This window comes from Cajanus cajan, chromosome 7, assembly GCF_000230855.2.
Source record: "Cajanus cajan strain Asha chromosome 7, NIPB_CcT2T_4, whole genome shotgun sequence".
Taxonomy (NCBI): Eukaryota; Viridiplantae; Streptophyta; class Magnoliopsida; order Fabales; family Fabaceae; genus Cajanus; species Cajanus cajan.
The window spans coordinates 45,448,190-45,467,897 of NC_138523.1; the positions used below are offsets into that span (position 1 = coordinate 45,448,190).

At 33.0% G+C, this 19,708-nt stretch overlaps 2 protein-coding genes across 4 annotated transcripts; both read right to left on the reverse strand.

Moving 5' to 3' along the window:
• Positions 1-123: 123 nt before the first annotated feature.
• LOC109804834 (uncharacterized) lies at positions 124-5,260 on the reverse strand. Of its 2 annotated transcripts, none has more exons than XM_020366721.3 (6): positions 5,101-5,260; positions 4,626-4,729; positions 3,573-3,645; positions 3,394-3,465; positions 3,158-3,255; positions 124-1,192 (listed from the first exon to the last, which is right to left on the reverse strand). In XM_020366721.3, exons 2-6 carry the CDS (start codon positions 4,636-4,638, stop codon positions 612-614), a joined length of 837 nt encoding a protein of 278 aa, XP_020222310.1. In that variant the 5' UTR covers positions 4,639-4,729; positions 5,101-5,260; the 3' UTR covers positions 124-611. The 2 variants fall into 2 exon arrangements, with proteins under 2 accessions (XP_020222310.1, XP_020222302.1); XM_020366713.3 differs by having other exon boundaries at positions 3,573-3,650.
• A 1,549-nt stretch (positions 5,261-6,809) lies between these two features.
• Positions 6,810-18,134, reverse strand: LOC109790427 (uncharacterized). Of its 2 annotated transcripts, none has more exons than XM_020349576.3 (22): positions 18,119-18,134; positions 17,731-18,045; positions 17,555-17,653; positions 17,337-17,488; positions 17,065-17,137; positions 16,865-16,987; positions 16,381-16,489; positions 15,349-15,428; positions 15,135-15,213; positions 14,222-14,361; positions 14,020-14,130; positions 13,780-13,896; positions 13,567-13,656; positions 12,833-12,886; positions 12,498-12,572; positions 12,310-12,385; positions 12,105-12,204; positions 11,694-11,763; positions 10,149-10,222; positions 9,186-9,292; positions 8,007-8,264; positions 6,810-7,470 (listed from the first exon to the last, which is right to left on the reverse strand). In XM_020349576.3, the coding sequence occupies exons 2-22, from the start codon at positions 17,854-17,856 to the stop codon at positions 7,199-7,201; spliced, it is 2,385 nt and encodes a 794-aa protein (XP_020205165.1). In that variant the 5' UTR covers positions 17,857-18,045; positions 18,119-18,134; the 3' UTR covers positions 6,810-7,198. The 2 variants fall into 2 exon arrangements, with proteins under 2 accessions (XP_020205165.1, XP_020205172.1); XM_020349583.3 differs by having other exon boundaries at positions 17,337-17,483; positions 18,119-18,133.
• Positions 18,135-19,708: the final 1,574 nt, after the last annotated feature.

Genomic DNA, 19,708 nt, shown 5'->3' on the forward strand with positions numbered 1-19,708 from the left:
CACTTTGATCGGCTTTTTATGAGAAGGATGGTGAACACTTGTGAATCAATCTCTCGGAGGTAGTTTTCTTCTCCATTAAACGAGGTCAGTGGCATACAAGGATAATGATGAAGAAATTCCGAATTGCTAAACACGACACAATAAATATGTGATTCTATATATTATATATACATAACAGATAACACCCTCCATGATAGGGGAAATCATGCACTTGCCCCTGTCCCTGGGAGCATCCATAACGAAAACTATCACGTTGAGATTAAGCTAAACAGTAGAATGAAACTGAACTATCTTACAACAACATAGATGACGGGCCAAAACACCATACCTGTTCAACCATCTTTGAACATAGTCAAAACAGGTCAAACTTGATTCTGGATAGTTGTTTCAAGATGCTCTTGAATTGGCTGCTAGAAAAGTTACTCCAGATCAATCAGAGAAGAACTAAGCAACCAACATTATACTACAATAGTCTTTTGCATGAATCTCCTGAGTAAAGCATGCTCAGTACTCATCTTCGGGATTGTGATTGAAACCTGGGGAGCAACTATCAAGGTCCATTTGGAGCAACAGAAAACCATTTTGCTTTAAATATTTCACGAACTTCTCCGCTAATTCTTCTTTATTTCTCCACTTCTGCTTCTAGGAACAGAACCATCCTTCCCAGAATGCACTCCTAAAGCATGAGCAAACATTCTCTTTGCAGCTCCCAAGTGCTCCTTTTTCATGTAGTCTTTACTTACACTTTGCGCTTGTTTTCTGTCTTGAGAGAACTGTGGCGAACCTTTGTCAACTGGTGTTTGATCATTTCTTTTATTAAGTGTGGATGCATTAGAACTGCTAGTGCTTGTTATTCTGTTATTTGAATTCCCTCTTAGACGTAAAGACTCTTCGGAATCTTTCTTGAGATTGGACTCTTCACTATTCTTATCTTGAGCATTCAATTCATCTGTGAGGACTCTATCCTTCACACTGTCACTATCCAAGCCATTCTGATTCTTTGTATGGATTCTTTGACCTAGTGCATGAGCAATCATTCTGCGGGCAACCACGGGTACACTCCGTGGCTTTTGTTCACCAGGCTCTTTTACCTCTTCCAAATTCTTAGAGAAAATTCGCTCACGAGCAATTAAATAAGCTGCTTTTCTCTCCTCCAGTGACTGAGAAAAGGATGGTGTGTTTTTCTGCAAGACTAAAAGAAGCAGCACACAAATTAAAGCCCGCAAAACAGAAAAATAATCTTCATCATGGAAAAAGACAGTCAGTCTATGAAATGGTACGAACTGAGAGTCATTAAGAAAATTAATGTTTTCCATATGAACTTATTAAGCATCTTATACTTAAGTTGTTATTCCTATACATACCTGCAAACAGAACACTCATTTACAGGTATGCAATTTACTCATGAATACATCAGGTTACCAGATAATTGCTGGGTGTTCACATAGTCAGTTCATATTTACTTCTAGACAGTGCTTTAAATAGCATGCTGTAGCGCCGTAGTGGTGTGGAGCAGCCCCTGCATGCTACAAGGGCAGGGTAGTGGAGTGGTTTAGTCATTAGTGTAGCGGCTGTAGCATACCAAATAGCATGCTATGAATTGATTTCAGAAAAGCCCACTGAACTAACACATTAGGGCCTTTCGCAGAGGCTATTTTTGGGATTTAAAAATCCAAATATGATATCTACAACTGCAAGATAGTAGTAAATTGATAAATACTTGGATTTAGATGATAATTCCTATCTAGAAGACTTGTATTTGACTTTTGTTGGTATTTCCTTATAGGGTTTGTTCAAGACACCTATGACCTTTTGTTATTAATTGTAAATTTTATTAATTTTTTTTTTTTTTACATTTTAGAGAATTTATATGCATACTACATTATATAGACTATAAAAAATTTCAAAACAGCAGCTATCTCACTGTAGCAATTCTGGGGACGGCCACTACACACCAGACTGCTTCTACACTAAAGCAGTGATGCCTACTATTTAAGCACAAGTATTTTTAAGTTATCTTTGCAACAAGAAAATATTATGAATTTGTGTAACCTGCATACCACCCAATAGTGTATCATACTTTTTTAAGCATCAGCTTGTTCTAATATCTACACCGAACCGACTTTCTATATCATATTTATGTTTCTAGTCATTATAGGAAATAATTTTCAGCCATCTATATAAATATGCATGTTATACTGCAATTAGCAATAATGATGGTGATAAATAAAATAACAGAAACATAAGCTTCTATTTATGCAATAACAAATTAATAATTTTCAGATATAAAAATTATAATAATAAATTAAATAAAAATAAACTAATTTTAGCATAGAAAATTTTTCCCACAGTATTCCCAAGTTTTAAATAAATAGTAAACAATAAATCTCATTCCATGTGTCAAATGCTATAAAGCACTGATACTTCAATTTACTTCACGTATCCGTATCCAATACGTATCCGACATGATACTCTTAGATATTTCACCGATACGTGTCAATGAAGTATCCTAACCTTTGAAAATATTATAAAAATTTTATTCAATTCCGATACTCTCAGATACTTCACCGATACTTATTGGTGATACGTATCGATAAAGTATTTAAATTTTTGAAAAATTATGAAATATCCATTACAGTTAAATAAAATATATAAACATATTTAATATAGAAACATAGAAATATTGGTCCTTGATGAACTGTAAATGAATATTGTCTTCTATATAGATAATCTTAAGAAAGGAATGAAATAAGTAATATTATTTTTATTTGTAAATAATAAAAAGTAATTTATGATGAAATGATTTATAATTTATTTATTTTTAGTAATGTACAATAAGTATGTTTTTAATTTGGATTTGCAAAATAGCAATTATATATTTAATGTTTATGAATTTTGATCAAAATTACAAGTACACAATTATTATATTGTATGAACATTGATATATATGATGACACATATCTTACAAGTATCGTATCTTATATATTTTAAAATAATCGTATCGCCGTATCGGATACGTGTCGTATCCGATACGCATATCGTATCGGTGCATCATAGGTCAAATGTTGTCTTTTATAATGGTAGATTCTACAGGTATGATCAATATTGTACATGATGTGCTATGGTAACTGAGAGAAGAATCAGTAGCATGCATTACCTGGAGAGGCTTCACTTCTCCTTAATATTTGATGGGATGTAAACAAAGACTGAGGTTCATCGTACTCCCATAGGATATCACTAACAAGGACTGGAGGTCTGCAATCCATCCAACACAAAGGTTATTTTGCTAAAGAAACCTTGAAATAATTACTGAAACACTAACAAAATAAAGTAATCCAAATTATGCTTAACATATAAAGATCCAGGAGAGATAAAAGAGGGAATTTCATTTACATGGACGTATCTGGACATCTCTCCAGAATCAAATGGCGGTCATCTCCTTCACCAACAGATTCATGTGCAAACCTGGCACCAATTATAAAACTATCAAATCAAAGGAAAGTAGATAGATTCAAAATGAAACCAGAGAGGAACTTTGAAATTGACTAAAATAACAGTTGTGGGAAAAATACCCAAATATCTCAGCCAGGCGATGCAAGAGAAGACGGTTGTAAGAGTTCATTGGCTCCAATTCCAAGATCCCATCTGAACTATAGTCAATAAAAACAGATATTAAGTGAGCATATTATATGGCACCAGTGACCAGACAACCAGGGGAAAGAAAACTTCCAACCGAAGTAAAACAACTATTTAACACAACATGCATATGCTCAACTGCCACAAAAACCAGCTACAATCAGATGCCATAAATGACCAAAAAAACATAGAGCCATTCTCCAAAAGCCCCTTACACATTAGCCAATATACATTAATTCCTTAAATAGTTTACATTCCAAGAATGTGCAAGATGTATTATACAATATTGAATTAATAAGCACTTAAAATTTAGGCTTAAGACTTAACTCAACCCTACAAAATCTGTTTCTACAGTAAGGATTGACCAAGCCTTATAAGCACTACTTAGGCCTTATTTCTAGTTGATGTAGTATTTCAACCCTCAATGTCTTGACGGCTACACACTACGCTACAACACTTCATGAAGCTTTTCTGGTCAGCCCCTTTGTAGGAAGCCCTTTTCGGAGCTAGGGGTGATGGCAATTAAGGCAGCTTTCCAACATAAGTGAACTGTGATGCTAAAAAATTTGTCGTAATTTTTGTAGCAAATAATAAATAAACCCTTTTATTTTGCTTACAAGGATTATACAACTAATTTAAACATCATTACATTGAATTTGAAACCATTTTAGAAATAGAATGCAACAATGCATTTTCTAATTTATATTACTAAACTGCTTTCTTTTCTTTTAGGAGCCACAAGTACATGGGAAGTAAACAAGAATTTCCAACTTCAGCTAGTTTTGTAGAGAAATCTAGAGAAAAACATAAATTGTTTTAAGTCGGCCCTCCCATGTCCTTAGAAAAAAAGTACAACGATCCATTAAATGTTCATATTTTTCTTTGACCATGTTCAGGACAAGTACAAGTACAACATCAGTAGTTCTACTAACTAAAACTTGGACTAATACTAACGTCAAACACCACTCAGACTCTCTCATAAATGTTACCTAGTGTCATCATCTTGGAGAAAGTTAACCAGCGCTTCTTCCATTGTGAGAACTAGATGCTTGCAAGGAAGATTGTCCTTGACAAGAAAAGCCAACTCCTCAACCTGAAATACAAAAAAACATCAGTACTGAGACTCAGTTAAATATTTAAACACAGCAAGATAAGTCTTTCTAAAGAGATGCTCCATAGTGCCATGCAAGTTCAATTAACATAAAGGCAAACATAGAAGCCGTTGTACTTAAAAAAAAAAATATCCAACTAATATGGGAAAAGATAAAGGAACAAGCTTGGTGCTAAAACATAACCTATGGTTCTGAAATTTGTAACTTTGATATTTACTAATGCAATTCGCTACCACCTAAAAACATAATACCCGGAAAGAGGGAGCATAGCAGCACAAAATTGGAATTCATGAATGCATAACCCATGTATATGACTATATTGAGAGAAAGAAAGAGAATCGAAGAAGCATACCATGGCGAATTGAGTCATACTCATATCGAAGGATTGAGCCAAGTCAAAGACTTTGGGGGTTTAGGGTTCCCAATTACAAAAAATTGAAATATCCTACTCCGGAGTCTGCACTTCAGCTTCAGATTTGTACAATCGATGGGAGTTCCCCCTCCTTTTTATTTTCTTTTACGAGGATATATATATATATATATATATATATATATATATATATATATATATATATATATATATATATATATATATATATATATATATGCATTTTTTTTATCTCAAACATAAATTATCACTGTAAAAATAAAATAATAGTATTGTTTTTGAAGTGATAAAAAATTAGCCCGTCTATTGTGTAGGATAAATATTTATTTTAATAATTAAATTTATAATAAATAGATATTTACTAATTATACTATAATTAAATTTTAAATAAATATCTTACTATCTTTTGATTTTATAATATCTTTTTAGCTATATTTTTTTCGTGATAAATGATTTAACAAAGTAAATTTATTTTTAATTAGTATTTTAGTTTTTGGAATGTACACAAAAATATTTATTTTTATATAATTAAAATTTATAATAATTTTTTATATATAAATATATAAATTATATTTTAAATTTATGATAAATCATAAAATTACTTTTCACTGTCGATTATTTCTTTTAATATTATTAAAATTTTATTTAAAATAAATATAAAATAATAAATTAAAAAGATAAATAATTAATAGAATCACGTATATAAACAAAGATAAAAGGGGAGTAATTTTAAATAGTTGAAAATAATTTTTTTAACTAGTTATTAAATTAAATTAAATTTGAAATTGAAATATGGTAAAGAGAAATTTTTTGGTTATAAAAAAACCCTTTTTTAAGAAACTAAAAAAAAAAATAGAGAGAGATATGGTGTTTTTTTCTAGAGTGAGCTCTACATTTTTCCTTTCAAAAAACTAATGTAAACTATTTCTATATTTTCTCTTCATTCCATTTCTTTCCTATGTAGCTTAAAACAAAAAAAAAAATGAGTTACTTTATCTTTAAAATGAATTATACCACGGTTTTTAAGGCTATCATTTTTTTTAATTAAATATTTAAATAAAAAGCTATCATGTAAAATTCATCTCACTGAACTACGCTACGCTAATGCTGCTTTTGTGGTCTTCTTGTTAGTCAATGTTGCTTGCAAAGACTACAAAAATCTAGTGGATATGTTGCTTTGTTCGTTTATGCTTAATCACTTCCAAAACCTGAAAAATGAGAACACACAAATAATGCAAAACTTTTCCATCCCCGTCTTTATTTTTTGTGATCTTGCAATTGCAATTCTTGGTTGCAAAAATTATAAAAATATGTTGTCAGTATCACATTCACCGCCAAAAATTTTATTATTAATTGAAATTTACAAAAAAAAAAAATTACAAAATTCAATGAACCTCACTAATAATTTTTTTATAAATCTTAATCAATAATAAATATGTACAATATGCCTTTTAGGATGGGTGCAAATTCTTATATAAAATGTTCTTTCATAGTATGTTTGAATAGCTCCTAGAATTAATTATGACTCCCAAAATCATAATAAATAAGTGTAAAATTGAAGTAACTGTTTTTTTTTTCTTTTTGAGAAGTAATTGGTTTTGGTAGAATTTAAAGATAATCCTGATACACACAACGGTTTCAGTTGACGTGGATAAGCTTAATTACAGCACTACTAAATACACGTGTAAGTGCATAGTATTAGAAATTTAGAACCAATCAGATAGAACAGGTTCAAGTAAATAATATCTCGACCAAAAACTTTCCTATACAATATGATACTAATTACATTGCATGTAAAATGTCAATTGATCAACCCCCCACCCACCAAAAAAAAAAAGGAAATAGTAAATACCAAAGCCTTGTTGCCTTGGAATAATTCAACTATTGCTGCTCTTAAGATTTCTCTTAAAATAAGCATGACACTTAAAAAGAATTTACAAACCCAACCATGCTAATAGAAAGCAGAAATCTATGGGTTCCTGAACTTTAACGTGGTCACAGCCAGCAGTACAGATTCAATATTTCCTTGTTCCTTTCGTTCTCCGGCAAGTGACAATTCCATTTACAGCCCGGACGATGATGTCCGGTTTATCCGCTGAGCACCTAGCTTTGGAGCAGCAGGTTTAGCACCCCGCCCTCTGCCAGCTAAGGGCCTGACCTTAGTAGTGGGTGCAGGAGCAGCAATGGCAGCCCAAGGATCATCTTCATCAGTCACATTTGACTTCATGTTTAAAGCTTTTGATGTTTTTGGAGCAGCAGCTGCTATGGAACCCCACAAATCATCATCTTCATCCTTGCTCAACTTTGGTGTACTTTTGGATCGCAAATTTGAGACTAAATTTAAAAAATAAAGAAAACCCTTCCAGTTAGTACACGGCAACATAAAATCCACCAAATAAGTATATGAGTTTGAGGGATTGGGTTGGGAATATTGCTTTTACATCTACGGACATTGTCAAACTCTTTAAGTTTTAAGCACAGATCGAAAGCTGAATAAGATGGCAGCAGTATATCCAAAACAAAGGAATACCGTCCTAGCAATACACCAAATGAATAAAGGATCAAAATCCTACCATACAACAAATGAACAAAGGATCAAAGTTCATGCCTTAGTGAAAGGTGGCTAACCTAATTCACCAAACACCAAATTCAAGCATTCGATGTAAACCTGAACTAGTAATCATACACTCGCGTCAATCACTTGGTGAGCATTATGTCATTAATCACAGTCTTGGACATATAGGTATTTTTTAATGCTAGTACATGGATTAATAACTTACAATCTGACATCCAAAAATTATAATTAGCAACTAGCAGACAGCGAAATCAGGAAATTCGCACCAAAATAATAACAGTTGAATAAGTAATACCTTGTTTCTTCTGCGAAACAGGTTGAGAAATTGGCTGCCTTTGAGCTGCTTGAATGTTTGCAAGAGCTGGAGTTGGTTTTATTTCTTCAAGTGGTTCCAGATCATCCCACCCATCCTTGTCATTTTCACGCTCCTCGTCAAGCCCATTCTCAAGTTCACCCCAGCCATCTGTTGATGTTGGGGATGTGGGGGCAGGGGGTTCAGCAAAATCTGTTGTGGAGCTTACGCGAACAGGCACTGTTGAAGGAATATCTACAACTAGAATACACAAAAAAGAAGTGAAATAAATGAGTTAAGTTGTAAAGATTTACTCCGAAGGAAGCCCTCTGAATGGAGCAGAACAAATTAATGCAGCAACCAAAGATCAGATAAGGGAGCAGATTGAATAACTTTGCCTCAAAAGTGAATACTGGATAGGAATATAATGCATGAAATCTCCAGTTGTGCCTTCCCCTCAGTGTTTCTCAGTTTTCTTCTATTTATTTTCTTCATTTACTAATAGCACAAAATTACACGTAGGCATAACGAGTTTGATTTTTTGGGGCCCCAATAAGTAAGAGAAGTCATTTCAAAAGAATGTGCCAGGTAAAGGTTTTTTATGACCTTAAACCCCTTCATCCACAAGAAAAAGCGTCTTTAAATGTAGTGATTTACTAGACCTGGAGGTAAAAAATGGACAAGAAAGGAACAAGGGCCTAAGGCTGATGCACCACAGTCTTTGCTGACCTCCTCTCATAATGGGAACTGGTGCTCAAATTTCAGATAAATTTTCAGAAACATGAGAGCAAGTTCATTAAGCATATTTTAGCCTCTTGCAATTTAGTTATTCAAGAGCAGGATATCATCCTCTCAACACTAATATATACACGTTATTCCTAAATTGCTTTCATATTTGCAACTCAAAAGTCAAATGCACATCAAAGTTGACGACATTGTGACAGTGAAGCATGAGTGACTGAAGTTGTTTACAAAAGCATTAGTAGGATTTAATGTTACATCGAAGATCATGTAGTTGAACTCTTATTAGACTATTTAGGCATGAGATACAAAAACAGAAATTAAACAAGGGCTTAAAGCTTAGGAGGCCTAAATGGGGAGGAGAAGATTTAATCACGCATTCAGTGGAAAAAGCAATAATCTAATCATATTTAAAATAGACAAGACTGATATTTAGCATACCTGAGCTGGGATTAGAAGATGTTGGAGTAAGTGCACTAGAACTCACAGAAGCAACTGGAGCATGATCCGAAGGTTTACTCTTCAGAGTCAAGGAGCTCATAGCCCATCTACAAATTGATGAGTTAAGTCAGAACCCATGAGTTATATTTAAATGTGAAGAAACAGCTCAGCAGCAAGGTGCAATGAAAGAAGATTGAAGCTCAACTAGAAAATCAGAGGCACCCAAATGTGATGCAGTGCTCCTTAGACTGTTTAGACGAGACAACTACAGCCAGGTTCTTATTTTTTGCAACTGATTAAGTACCTTTCCTATAGTGGCATAACAAAAGATAGCATCATTTTAACTAGTTTATATATTTTAAAGTTGCAATCAATACACAATTCTCTGCAAGTCCCAAACTAAAGACAACTTTTGATGCTGTACTATACCATCATATCAAGAGGAGTGTTAGCAATACACCATCTTTCCAAAACACTCTCTCCTATTAGTTGAAATTCATGTGGATCTTACTAATTTGGGAATGGGACTCACCAAATATGGAAGGGGACCTACATAATTAGCAAGACTCACATGAATTTAACCCAATGAGAGTGTGCCTGAAAGAATGTTAGAAAGTTTATTGCTAGCGTTTCTCTCATATCAAAGACACAGAATATGTATGTATCAATAAGTAATCATAACTGATAGCTTCTGAGTATTACTATCAACTCTCACTGTAATCCTCAGCAATGCCTGCCCTCCATTTATATGTGGCACCTAATTCAAGATTTCACCTATTATTGTTTGTTACTAAATTCAGTGTATTCTTATTTGACGCTAATTTAGAAAAGAAAGAAAGGGAACTTCATCTTAAATAATGTAATCTAAATTACTTCATATCTGAAAACTCATGCTGACACTACTATTCTCTCTTTTTTGCTTAACAAGTGAACAGCCTAGCCACGAAGTTTGGACTGACTTACCCAAGTAAACCAGCATTTCCTGGAATTGAAGAGATTCCCATGGCTGTACCCTCAGTAGCCTCTGCTGTATTTGTCTATAAGAGAGATATCAGCACGAATATCAGTATCACAATTCACCATTAAAGGGAGCAACAAATTGTCACCATTAAGAAAATTATCAAACTTACAACTGATCTACAGAACACCAAAATCTGACCTGCCACATTAGATGGGCCCTTTTAATTTGGTGCAACACCAAACAATACAGGTGGTGACTTTAAATATTTATTCTTGTAATTGTCAGATACAGATAATAATGTTTGTCAAACACCCCATATTCCCATGGCTTCAACCTTTTTGTCATACTTCCATTGTTTTTGCAAATATTTTTAGTACTACAATCAGGACCATGGCAGTACATACATTCAGTAAGTATGCACCTTCAGCTGTATGCCCATGGCAACCATCCTAGATTTTCAGTTTATATATTGAGAAGCAGGCCTTAGGGGATAACCCGCAAAATATGAGGAATAATTATGCTTTCTTTAAACCATAAAATTTGCATCTAGTAAATGTGTTTTTAATTAAAACTGACAGGAGCATTATTAGTAAAAAAAGCATGGCTGGAGTTGGCATGTAAATGTAAAGCAGGAACTAACTTTGTACATTGCACAACTATTTCTAGATTTAGGTAAAAAAAAATCTAAATTAAAATAGAAAATGTTTAAAATTATGAGGGAGATATGCATAATTAAATCAGGTAGTATCTAAAACATATGTATTAAAATAGAAAAAAAGAGTGACCTAGTGCACCAGGCTCCTCCCACTTTGTGGGATATGGTGAGGGTAGATGTATGCAGCCTTGCCCCTGTAAGCACAGAGAGGCAGTTTCTAAGATTTGAACGCATGACCCTTTAGATCACAAGGCAGCAGCCTCATCATTGTGCTAAGGCTGGCCTGCTTAAAATTATGAAGTTTAAAATTCAACAGTTATTAATTCAAAACAATTTGAATTTAGAATTTAAAAGAGAAGTGAAGAATGATTTGTTATTCTTTAAGGGAGAATGCACTTTTTAGATATCTAATGGTGAGTAGATTGAAATAGAATGAGTCGGCAGAGAAAAGAAAGGAACAGAACTAACATTCCATTGTTTGAATATTTTTATGATGGAATGGAAAAAAAAAAAAAAAAAAATTGGCCCCATCCCCTGGCCCAAATTGGAAGTGAAATAAAAGAAGGATTAGATAAAATGAAATGAAAGACATTACATCAACTCCATTCCATCCTATTTTAAACACTCCACATAAAAGAACCCAGTATCATTTCATTCCATCCCATTCCTTTCCATCAATCCAAACATAGCCTCTAAGTCACACCCAAGAGAGCATATTGCCGTATTCTAACTTAACATATAGGAGTGGATTCATATGAATTATGAATCAGAAGTAGGGTTTTAAAAAAATTCATGCTGAACTTACATCTATTTTCTTCTAATTGATATACACCACGATTTAAGAACCATATTATGTATCCAAGTAACAGACAAAAAGAATTTCATAGTATACCTTTTCATAATATTGCTTTGCCATCTGCAAAAATTGATCAACAGCTTGAAATGCCTTAGATCGAACATCACTGTTTAAACCATGACAAGAATAACATATAATCACTGCCTTAAAAAAAAGAGAAACATCCAAAGGCACAATTGACAAGAAAGATATCTATTTAGAATCCGAAGATTGGAAAAACAACCAAAGTAGCACATAGCACAAAAATATAAATACTTGTACAAAAGAACATCCATTATTCAAGATCCTAATGTGAAAAAAAAGGGAGAAATAAAAGCTATACAAGTAATAAAATCAATTTAACCCGTTAACCCACTAAAAAATATTAGTTAGCAGGAAATTATTTTACTAGCGAACTTATCCACAAATTGCAAGCGAATATAAGAAAATACATCAACAGGATATAACCTGTCGGGATCAATTGTGAGTACAACAATATTAGGAAGAATACGAGTTGCAATTTCAGTGATGTCATAGTAGGAACTGGTGGCACATAAAGCCATAATGCCTGAAAATCAAATTTTAAAATGGTGAGAAAATACAGTTTGAATAACTCATCAACAGCAAAACTGAAGAAAGAGTAATAATAGATAGATGAATGTGACTCTAATACCTGCTCCTCTGGCAGGTGGAAAGGTATCACGTAAAGCACGGACTGTAAATGCATTAATCAACACTCTTCTTCTTGTCTGAGAAAATAACTCTGAAGAGTTAATTTAATTAACCAATGAAATTATGCTATCAACATATTAAGTAAAAATACAGCAAACTATTTGAACTTTCAGAACAATTTGATCTTACCCCTTCATTTAAGTAGCTTGCAACATTTCCCAATAAGATGGTAGTATTTGTCCGAATAGCTGGTTCTTCATCAACCTACAAAACAAATAGCAGATTTATAAATTTTAGAGAAGGAAAAACCATAAAAGGTTTATTTTTTTTATTAGACTGACCCATACCACCCACCCGACAAAAAAAAAAAAAACTTATAATGGCTCCATTTGAATTAAAAGATTCAAATTTGGCACTCAGGTTATCAGCAAATTTGAAGTGTTAAAAGATAGTCTAGAATATTTTTCACTTCCCCAGTCAGCTTTAACTCCTGAGTCCTGACACATTAATGGCTGAAGCAGTACCTGTAACCTTGACAAATGCTTTAACAATGACCCTGAAAAGGTCCTTTGGGACAGCTGCAAATATGAAATTAACATTTTAACAAATAAAAAAAAATCCTTTAAAAGAAAACAAATAAGAAAATTAACTACTATAGATCCATCAAATAGAAGAGAAGTTTTGGGAGGGGAAAAAAGAAAAGGATCAGTAATAACAAAGGAGCAAATATTTCAAAAACATGGCATTTTTAATGGGGTTCACCAACATATGTATATTGCAGGATTGTGTAAGCTTTGTTTCATTGAATTTCTTTTTCTCAGTACTTTTCAGTTTTTTTCTTTTGTTTAGGAGGATTTCTTATCCTCTGCTCTTTGTAATTTTTTCTGTGTCAATTAATTTCTTTTATCAAATAGCAAAAACCAATTTAAAGAATCAATCAGAATTCAATGATCATTTGGTATATAAATGTAAATCAGAAGCAAAACATATATATGTCACATTGCCGTGCATTCAACATCATTCAATGTCCCTCATTTAAGCGATCTGCTAAATATGTTAAATATGCTGCATCTAACAAACATATATTTCGTAACCAGGCCATACATACCATGCAAAAACCAAAAAACAGTACCAGCAATATAACTATCATAAAAAATTTCACATGTTCAAAATTCTAATTAGACCATTAACATCTCTCATTTTAAAGTAAAACCAAAAGGAAAGAAAAAATTGCTGAGATGAATGTAAATAGACATACCTTTGGAGCCAAAATTAGCATGGATTTGAGAGTAAGTTCCCTCAAAAAAGCAGATGTATCAGAGAACCCAGTAGCAATATGAGGGTAAACCTGATTATCAGCGTCAAAAATAAATGAAAAATATCCACATTGATAACATGAATCTTCTTATATTGAACCACAAAGAAAGTAAAGAAGAAAATAAATTTAAAAAATCTTACCCTGACAACATACCTGCTCATCAACAACTTGTGCAGATAATGACTCCCCGTATTGATCAATATGTTGAAGAAGACCAACTCGAATAGCTCGGTCGTTGGATGCAAAAAGTTTAACAATTGTTGGAAGCACCTATATATTATATTGAAATCCAATACAAGCATGAGATGAATCCTGATTAGAGAGAGAGAATCAAGCACTGTATGAAAGAAAGAAGAAAAGGGGCATCATAAAGGTATTGAAGTTGTTATATACCTTGATATGGAACTCCTCAGCTGAAAGTCTGGAACCCATTTTCAACAATGCAGTCAAAGCTGGGGCAGAAGCTGAACCAAATTCAAGTGCAGAAGCTAATAAAGGAAGTAACTGTGAAAACCAAAATTGTCCAACATAATCAATTAAGATAAAATGTTGATCATGTTAAAAGTTTAAAATAAGAACTTTCAAAGAGACATGCCTTTTTCAACACAATCTGCTGAGGAAGCTGCTCTGTCAAATTTGGAAGCTTGCGGAAGAAGGTGTCTTTCTCAACACTATCTTTCAAACTAAGAATTTCCATGAAATGAATTGTGTCTACCAATTTATTTTGAAAAAACTCTGCACATTCATTACCAAAAAAAAGTCAAAATAAACACATGGAAAGGATTTCAGCAAATTATATCAGGACTAAAATTATAACTGTTAAAAGTTCAAAACAAGAAAAACAAACATTTAGAATGTGGTATAGGTTGTTGAAGTGGATTTTATTTTTGTTTGTTTTCACCTGATCATGAAGCAGAAGAATTCCCTCCTAAATCTGAAAAAGCTGAGATCAATTTACATTAGAATGTGCTAACGATACAACACTATCATATAAACCATAAGCCTCTGTATGCATATAACACTCTCCCCCCACCCCCGGAGTAGATCAACCTCTTTTCAAAAGCCATCAAATTTCCTTGATTCTCTTGTGTCCAATCTAATCAGCAAGTTAGAGTGATATAGCACATTTCAGATTTAACTGCATTCTGATAAACTAAAGAACTTTACTAGGAACCTCTTTCCAAAAACTAATGCTAAGCATCCACCTCAAAAATCGTTTAGTTATAACTAATACCAGATTGTCAAAAATGCCATTATTTACTGACATATTCTCATGCAGTTCTAAGTTACAGTTATGACAATCCTAATGCAGTAAAGCCAATACAAGCCCAAATACCTAGATAGAAAAAATTTTAAGTAGCCTTATAGTGAAATACATTGGATCCTATATAGCTTATAAGATAAACCACAAGACACATGAATCATTCAAACAGAGCAGTAAAACTACAACAATGCTAAGTTAACATGTTGCTATAAATGTAACTATAAATATATCAAGAAGCACTCACCATTTTCTATAAGCTTTGAAGTGTTTAATCTACGAGAGGGCATGGAACTCAGTAGCCGCTGATAATCTGGAAGCAGAGACTGAGACAGAAAAAAAGACATACAAAGATGAAGAATGAATATTTCATTTGGGAGAATTAGTAAACCCTCTTTTTAACTTTAAATGCACCAATAACTACAAAAACAAACCAAGATTAAATTCCTAATCAGGCTGACCTTGGGAATGGAGACAGTGTTGCGTAACTCTTCTGTTTTGCCCAACTTCATACCAGAGAAAAGCTCATTGATTAGACAACCTATAAAGTAAATTTTTTTTATTGATTTAGAGAAGTCTCTTTGGAAAAAATGAAAGAAAAATAAAATGATAAAAATTGTTCTGTGAACCTACAGCATCTGTGCAATTTTACATAATTCGAACCAATATTCCTAATGTGACATATTCTTAAAGAAGATTTGAGACAAAAGGTTAAAAAAAATATGTGAACAATAAATTCCAAAATACATACAATTTACTAGAACAGGAAAGACGGGGATTGGCCATTATCATCAACATTATGCAAATGTAGATTCAAGAATAACATATTTTATTTATAGTTCTTTCCTCCTTCCTGAAAAACTAAAATTGATATTATGATTCCTTAGCAAAAGAGCAAGTAGAAATATAACCAAGCCCCCAAAATATATGGGGATGGTGTTTAACTAATTGCACTTCATTATGTAAGTGTAAAGGACAAATCCTCCTCAATACTTCACAAATTGATAGTTCATGATTGGTTTTCAAATCACTAGCATAACTCCTCACAAATGAGCCCTATGGACCTGAAGCATAGACAATATACAGGTTCAATCAGCCTCAGCTAAAATTCAACTTTATTTAGAAAAACAGGAAGAGGGGGTGGAGGATCAAATTCTTGACCACTTTATCAAGGAAACATCAATCGCATGTCAAGGACAAAGTCTTACAAAAGCTTAAGATCTTTGATGAAGGTTCAATATTGGTTTTTATCTTTGATAGTAAAAAGAAATTAATGTAATTCAACATATTTTTTTCATTTTTATGGAAGCAGACAGTTATAGATGAGAGCAGGTTCCATAAATAACCATAAGATTATTGACTAGGCTAGACAATAAGAGGACACAAAATGCCACCATCAGCAAGCAAGAGAAACTGCAACAATACAAGAATTTTCCTTTGTTCCATTCTACCTAAAGTTTCAAATTGACATCATATAACTGAGAATAACATACCCATGCCCCAAGAATCAATAGCCCATGGAGGAGACTTCTTAATTGCAGCCCAGTCAGATTTTGCTAGTTCCATTGATTTGTATTGTGCTCCAACAAGCCATGCATATTGCTAAATGGAAAACATGAGAGGAACATATATATTGCGTTTCACTAATTGAATTCTTTTGAAAACAAATAAAAAGGCCTCACAAATCCTTGCAAGGAACACCCCCCCCCCTAAAGGAAAAAAAAAAAAACCTTTCAATTGAGCATCCATAATGTCAGCCAATTTAGCCATAAACTTTATAAAAATAGATGCTCAAATGCTAAAGAAGACCAGTAAAGTAAAGCAATACATGTCTGTAGCTCAAGAACAACCTTTGAGGCCATACTTTGGTCTTCCAAAGAAAAGAGTAAGGCCATGACTTTTTTTTTAACCTCATACCAAGAAACTTATGCTAAAGTTAACACGAAAACAAGGTATTGCAGCCAAACACTATATTACCAGCATTTGCCCAGAGGAAGTTTCATTACTCCCATCACACTCTGATAGAACATCAAAAGCATGGAGTTTCCAGTCCGAAGTTTGTGTGACAACAACACTAGCCAAGCAAACATTACCATGAACCTGCAACATGCAAAGTTTGTCAGGAAAAAAAAACAAGAAGTGAGCATAAAAACCATATTTGGCTGATGAATACTCACAAGCTTACAATCATTATTTAAGAAGCTCACAGCTTTTGCTATTTGATGCAGGCCCCAGGCATAATATTCATCCCTACAACCCCAACAAGAAGTAAGAAATATATCAAACGAATACTACTCACTCAATTCATAAACCAATTGATACTACACAGCAAAATCAAAGTCAAAGCTCTCATCCTCCATAATTTCCATATAACATTACACTTTAAATCACGTCAAAAAATGCTTTAGCAACTACACATCACGACAAAAACAAGGAACTGCATTGATACCTTTGTGTACCTTCAAGACCTAACTCGCTAATCTTGTCCAACAGCGGCACCACGGGCTCAGTCACCATATAAATTGTAACCTTGGGAGAACCAGCGTCAACGGTTCCAATCTCGGTGCTGTGCAGAAATGACAAAATATTCGGATGCCTAACCTGAAAAGGAGAAAATCATCCAAAGAACTGAAACCCTGGCAGCAACATGAGACAAGCTAAGCTTACATTGCGAAGACGCTTAACGCCATTACGCCCTGCAGCTAAATGTCCATCCTGAGCATTGCTCCCAGACAGAGAAAATATTGACACGGGAGAACCATCGTCCTGAAAGCAAAACCAAATCAACGTGGAATTAGCAAGCTTTAGTTCCGAATTGAAGGTAGCGTTGAGGTGAGAGTTACCTTGGAGGTGCCGCGAAAATGAAGCCAAGAGCCCCAAGCAGAAGAGTAAGGTTCGCCGATGTTGTATGGGAGATCTTTGAGGCCGGTGCCAGATCCACCCACCACCTCTTTCAAGAATTTGAACATTGTTGCGATCCACGATCACAATTCTGATCACTCATCAACCATGATACTAATAACTATTACTAAATATTACTCGTTCAATGCAAATTGCAATGCTTCCATATGCGATCCGATTCACTCTTCCTCAACGTACGAGGAGAAATTTGATTCAACCAGTTCAAGGAGGAGGGAAATGCCACCTTTGCTTTTCCCCTGAATAAATGTTAGCTTTCATCGTTTTTTTTTAAAATTAAATAAATAATTAATTCGACTTAAATTTTTTTACCTGTCTAAAACTAACGGCTTCTGATTGCATGGACCAGTCTAATACTTCTCCATGATACAAAACAGTTGTATTATTCTCCATGAGAATAATACCATGACGTGATAACATATACTCATTTGTTTAAGTATGTGTGATTTTTTTTTTTTTTAGTTTAACCTTGTGATTGATTTTCTGAAAATAAAAATAATTTTGCTTGTACTATTTAGGGAGTGCTAACATAACACCCCATGTTTCGGTTTTTCCAATGTAAAGATTAACTTGGCATAGCACTCGATAAAAAAAAATCGTGGTTTTGGATATTTTTACTTTCCAAGCCACAAATTGAGTATTTCACTTATTTGATTGCTCCTAGTCCTTTTTGTATGTGAGCTCTTTCTTGTGCAAACGGCAAGCATTGTAGGGGCAAATGCCCCCACTAAGATTTTTCACTTTCTTATTTTTGTATGTATTATTATATTTTAATTGCCTCCACTATAATATATTTTATATATTGATATTTTATTAGTTTTACCGCTTTTTATTATATTAAACAATTGCTTTCACTTTTTTCTGTCAAAATTATATTTAAATTTTGCTATTAATATACTGCATTTTTTGGAATGAAGAATTCTCCGACTTTGTAATAATTAAAGATACATGCGTTAGTTTATTAAGGTTTTGTTACTGATTTATATTTTAGTTAAAAAAAATTTATCAAATTAATTGTCATAAATAATGAATATAATAATTATCATATAAAATAATATATAATTAAAAAAATTAAGGAATGATTATTGTTCACCACAAGCCTATACTTCACTTTTGGTGTCAATATCTTCATAAAACACTTATCTTCTTTATATTGAAAATGGGATGAGAAAATATATAAAATAAAATAAAAAAACAGTTAAATGATTGTTCATTTATATATTCATAATTATAATAAAAATATATCATTTTTTAGTTTCAACTTTCTATTAAGTTACTTTTTTTCTTTTAAAATTATAGTATTGATACGAAATACATAATCTCCGCCTACATTAAGATTATAAATACATACAAAAAACATTTTCTTTAATTTTATATTAGATTAATAATATTACAATTTGGTTGAATTATAAAATTTTTAGATTCATCCCTGCAAATGGCATCAAATTCAATTAATAATGTGTATTCCACATACTAATTTTGTTTATGAAAGGAGTTTAATTTTAAGCACGAAGTAAATACCCTGTCATACTGACAACAGAATTTCAAATACCCTTGATAGAAGAGAAGGTTGGTGCGGCGTGGAATGATATACAATATATTTTGTATACGTTGTTTTTATACGGAAGAGATCCACGTAAAGGACTGCTTGTAAATCCGTAATTTGGTGACTAAGATCAAGTAAAGGTCTGCTTGTAAATCCGTAATTTGGTGACTAAGATCAAGTAAAGGTCTGCTTGTAAATCCGTAATTTGGTGACTAAGATCAAATCTCAATCCTAAACTTAATAATAACGTCTCTTCTTTCATCTACATAAAGCCACCGGGTGGGGCTAATGATAGCTTTCAAAGATTAAATTCATCCCTTCCCCTAATAGTATATTATTGAATCCAGAAAAACCAG